Source organism: Ovis canadensis, chromosome 5, assembly GCF_042477335.2.
Source record: "Ovis canadensis isolate MfBH-ARS-UI-01 breed Bighorn chromosome 5, ARS-UI_OviCan_v2, whole genome shotgun sequence".
Taxonomy (NCBI): Eukaryota; Metazoa; Chordata; class Mammalia; order Artiodactyla; family Bovidae; genus Ovis; species Ovis canadensis.
In genome coordinates, this window is record NC_091249.1 from 54,854,867 (window position 1) to 54,859,697 (window position 4,831).

The window sequence follows — 4,831 nt, forward strand, 5'->3', positions numbered from 1 at the left end:
TCTCGATAGTGAAAGGAGTCAGGACACATGCTCAACTGGAGGGGACCCAGAGACAGAAGAAATGACCCAGACTGCCCCAAACTAACTTGGATGGAGATTCTCCTCTAGTAAAGCCTTCAAGGTCCACAAAATTGCAGAATCAAGGGGGAAAAAATAACAGGCTCAACTGCACAAAAGGGACACAAACAAAAATAATCAGAATGAGCGTATGTTTAAATGTTATACAAATGATTACAAATGGAAATGGCATCTCAGTTCTACAGATTATTTAGAAAAAGCTTTTGACCTCTTTACCTTGGTCCAAACATCTTAAGAATCTTACTTCAAACACCTCACTACCTGACTCATGCATGTTGCAATGCTCTGCATGAACTGTCCTGAACATAACAAACTCCTTTCTGCTTTAGGACTCTTAAATTTGCTATTTATTCTGCAGGAACAACTTTTCCCCAAATCTTCACATGTCTACTCTCATTTGTTATCCTATTTTATGTATATTAATGAAGCATTTTTCATTACCTAGCACCATCATTTTCCTTTGGTTTACTCTCTTTCTGTCACAATTAGAGCTGTAAGTCATATGAGACATTCCTCTTTTGTTTACAACAATTTCCCTAGAGCTTAGAACACTGCAAAAGTTATTCTCCATGAATAAACGTTGGTGTATGAGTGGCTGAGGAATCAACAAATGAATGAAAAAGCAAATGACTATCATTCAGTTGTCACATGAACAATGCTGTGATCCAACTCAATACTTCAAAATCTACAGTCAGAACTACAACTTAATGGTTGTTTTCTGATGACACTGATTGGCTTTAAAGTTGTCACAAAAATTCTCATATCAACGAAACCTTTTACTCAACTGTATGTTTATTTGAACTGAATCAATTGACTCAATTGTTTTTCAGTTGTATCCATATTTCAAACAAGTGGAGCCAACTCCAGTAGAAGATCTTATCTATAGCTCATATTCTAAAATGACAAACTCCCTTAAGTCAAGGATTAATTTCCAAATGACCATTTGTCTTCATGACGTGGGACCTAACATTAGAATTGCTTTTCAACAAGAAGAAATTTCCAAGACAGAAGAAACCGCAAATCTGCCCCACATAAAACAATTGACATTTAGTGTATAAATAATTTTAATTTAATCATACTTACATAGACATTTTTAATGGTTCATCTTATCTACTGCAATTTTCATCAACCCCATATTTCTCTTCTTATGCCTCCAGGTGCAATTTAAAACCATGAATGGAAATAATAAGACCTTTTCCAGTGACTTCACCCTTACAGGGCTCTTCACTAACAACAAAGCCTCTGGCTTCCTTTTCATCATCATTTGTGCCATCTTCTTCATGGCCATAATAGTTAATGGGGTCATGATCTTCCTGATCTACATAGACCCTCACCTCCATACCCCCATGTACTTTCTGCTCAGCCACCTCTCCTTCATTGACATTTTGTACATCTCCACCATTGTGCCCAAGATGCTGGCCGATTACCTTGAGGGTGAGGGGACCATATCCTTTATTGCCTGTACAGCCCAGTACTTTCTCTATATGGGCTTTGTAGGGGCCGAGTTTTTCCTGCTGGGACTCATGGCATATGACCGCTACGTGGCCATCTGCAACCCTCTCCGCTATCCTGTCCTCATGAGCCATCGAGTCTGTTGGATGATCTTGGCCAGCTCTTGGTTTGGTGGTGCTTTGGATAGCTTCCTCCTCACCCCTATCACGATGACTCTACCATTCTGTGCTTCACACAAGATCAACCACTTCTTCTGTGAGGCACCCACTATGCTGAGGCTGGCCTGTGGTGACAAAGCTGCCTATGAAATGGTGATGTATGTTTGTTGCGTCATGATGCTGCTGATCCCCTTCTCTGTAGTGATTGCTTCCTACACTGGAGTGCTCATCACAGTGCACCAGATGAAGTCGGCAGAAGGGAAGAAGAAGGCTTTTGCCACCTGCTCCTCACACATGATGGTGGTGATCTTATTCTATGGGGCTGCCCTATACACATATATGCTTCCCCAGTCATACCACACTCCAACTAAAGACAAGGTCTTTTCTGTCTTTTACACTATCATCACCCCCTTGTTAAACCCTCTCATTTACAGTTTGAGAAACAGAGATGTGGCTGAGGCCTTTAAGAGGGTTTTGGCAAGATGTCGAGGGACCCATGGTATGACAAGAGAAGAGTTCTAACAGTCTAATTCCTCCATGTCTGCTCAGGAGTGTATGAAGTTTTGCCACGGATAATATAGATAATGTTTGCAGCAACCATCAATGCCAGTTATGTCAAAAAGTACATCAGCCATACTTTTATCAAAAAGGTGAAACAGCTGAAACATCCATGCCTGAATAATGCCAGAGTGTTATAAATGTTACCAAACTAACTCATATCTACTTGCCCACTGTGCAACAAGCCAATCTACTGACACAAAGTTGTGGTGAAGGAAAGTACAGCATTTACTGAAGGGCATCATGTAAGAACAGTGGACAGCTAGTGCTCAAAAGAAAAAACAAAACAAAACAAAAAAAAACACAACTCCCTGATGGCTTTTAGGCAAGGGTTTTTAAAGGCAACATTAGGATTGAGGATTACAGGGTACCTGATTAGCTCATAGACATTCTTCTGACTTGTTGATGGTGAGGTAACAGGGTGATGTTTCAGGAATCTTGATCACCAGCCCTCTGGTTACAACCAGTCTAGGACACACACACTTAAGGTCAGCATGTAATCACTGTTCTTTACCTTGGCAGGGCTCTTTGTTTCTACAGAATGACTCAAAGTTTTGGTTAAATACTTGAGAAAGAACTGTTGATTCTGTGATTTTGCTTTACTGTTGAACTAGCGTTTCAGCTATCTTTAATTTTCTTGCTTGTCTGTCTTGTATTTGTTTCTGAATTCCCTCACTTCTCTAATTAGTAAGTTAGTTTGCTCTTTGGAACTCAGGGAAAGCCTAGGAGACTAGAGCCTTTTTCTACAAATGAAAAAAAGCACACAGAGGGGCGTTTGTACCCAGGAAGTCCCCACAGAGTCCTGCTTGGTTTCATAAACAACAGTATTTCTTCCTTGTGGCCACCCATTCTAATTCTTCCCTTATATCAATTCTATGAGTGCAATTTATGTATATAAGGGCCCCAGATTGTCTGATTAATATTACAATTTCTATCCACTCTCGGGAACTTCATAAGAATGGCAATTTTGATTACGTTGTTTGAATGAACCATAGACAGAGTTTATGAAAAAGGTTAGAGGTGCAGACATTTAAAACAAGCTAAAGCATCATAAAACTTCAAAGGAAATACATACATAAACTGACACCAGGATTTAGAAAAGTTACATATCTTTTCTTTGAGTAACAACAGAAAACATTCCTCCCTTATTTAAATCTGGGGCTGGAAAAAAAATGAATCATAAGTTTTTGGAGAAATAGAGACTAATATTCTTCTGGGCATGATTCTATAATGTTATGTATGTTATATGGTAAATAATCATTATATCAGAAGGCACAGTAATAGACAGGAGAGAAAAGGGTGCTTTATGGATTTATAAATTCAGTAGTTGCTTTTCAGTTTTTTCTCCAATTCACCAGAATTATTAAATTTCTGGAACCCTGCTCTAGATATTATAGTGATATGAATATTTTTATTCCAAAGAAGTGGTGGACAGCTAATTTTTCCTCATCTATGGTACTAAGTTTTACATTGTATAACATTGCAAACTGGGAAGAAAATAATTGGCTTTCCATCTGAAAGTTGGAACCAAAAAAATTTCCTTGGGAAATGACTTAGATAATTTCTTTTTAGGAAGTTGAGTCCCTAAAGAGAATGTGTTTAGCCTAAATTATAGACTCAGTTGTAAAAACCTGGACCAAATCCCAAGCCCCTTAACCTTCTCTGTAATGAGGCTATGCCAGATTCTACGCTCTCAAAACCCTAGCTGGGTTCAGTAATATTCTACTTCTGACAGACACTGATGATCGTAAACATAATCACACCTCCTATTGCACTGGAGAAAGGAACTGAGTGGTAAACAAAATTTTTAACCAAATGGAAAAATTTATGTTGGACCCTGTAGATTGGACTGACTAATCAAGAAAGTGGACTTGCTTCCTTTTATTTTAGTGGAAGTGATGAGCAGGGAGGCCTCGTGTGCTACAATTCACGGGGTCGCAAAGAGTCAGACACGACTGAGCGACTGAACTGAACTGAACTGAAATTAGTTGTTACCAAAGGTGGCCTTTTTGAAGCTCTCTTTCTGGAAGGTTCATCTCCTTCAATCTTGTCCAACTGGCTAAGAAAGTACCACATGCTAGGCATTAGGAGGAAGAATTTCCAACACAGACGATAGTGAGGTACAAGAAAACAATAAGTCAGAAGAGGTGAGGAATGATCCTGAGAACTGAGCATCAATTTGGGGTCCATTTTTAAAGATCATGTGAACTTCTGTCCACTTTCTATGTAACTATGGCCCAATTTCCTCTTTTGTGAAAAGTGAGGTAGTATAATGGCTTTCCTTATAAGATTTTGAAGAGCAAATATGATAAATGCAATAAACACTGGTCATTATTTTTGCTATTCGTAATGGGGGTAATTGCCTTTCAAGCTTCTAATATTTGTGATTTAGAAAAAAAATCACCCCATTTATCTTTAATCTTTCTATCCTTCACACATACAAGCATGCTGCTTTATTAATTATACTAAGAAAGATTGATATTGGGTAAAAAAAATCCAATTTTAAGGATCAAAAATAAATTTGTGAGGAAATTAGGGAAAAAATAACTAATGCATACTTTTTAAATGTAGTAATTAAAACAACA

At 38.2% G+C, this 4,831-nt stretch overlaps 1 protein-coding gene across 1 annotated transcript; it reads left to right on the plus strand.

Annotated features, from left to right (window-relative positions):
• Nucleotides 1-1,250: 1,250 nt before the first annotated feature.
• OR2T6 (olfactory receptor family 2 subfamily T member 6) lies at nt 1,251-2,210 on the plus strand. Its single transcript, XM_069592712.1, has one exon. It carries the CDS (start codon nt 1,251-1,253, stop codon nt 2,208-2,210), a length of 960 nt encoding a protein of 319 aa, XP_069448813.1.
• Nucleotides 2,211-4,831: the final 2,621 nt, after the last annotated feature.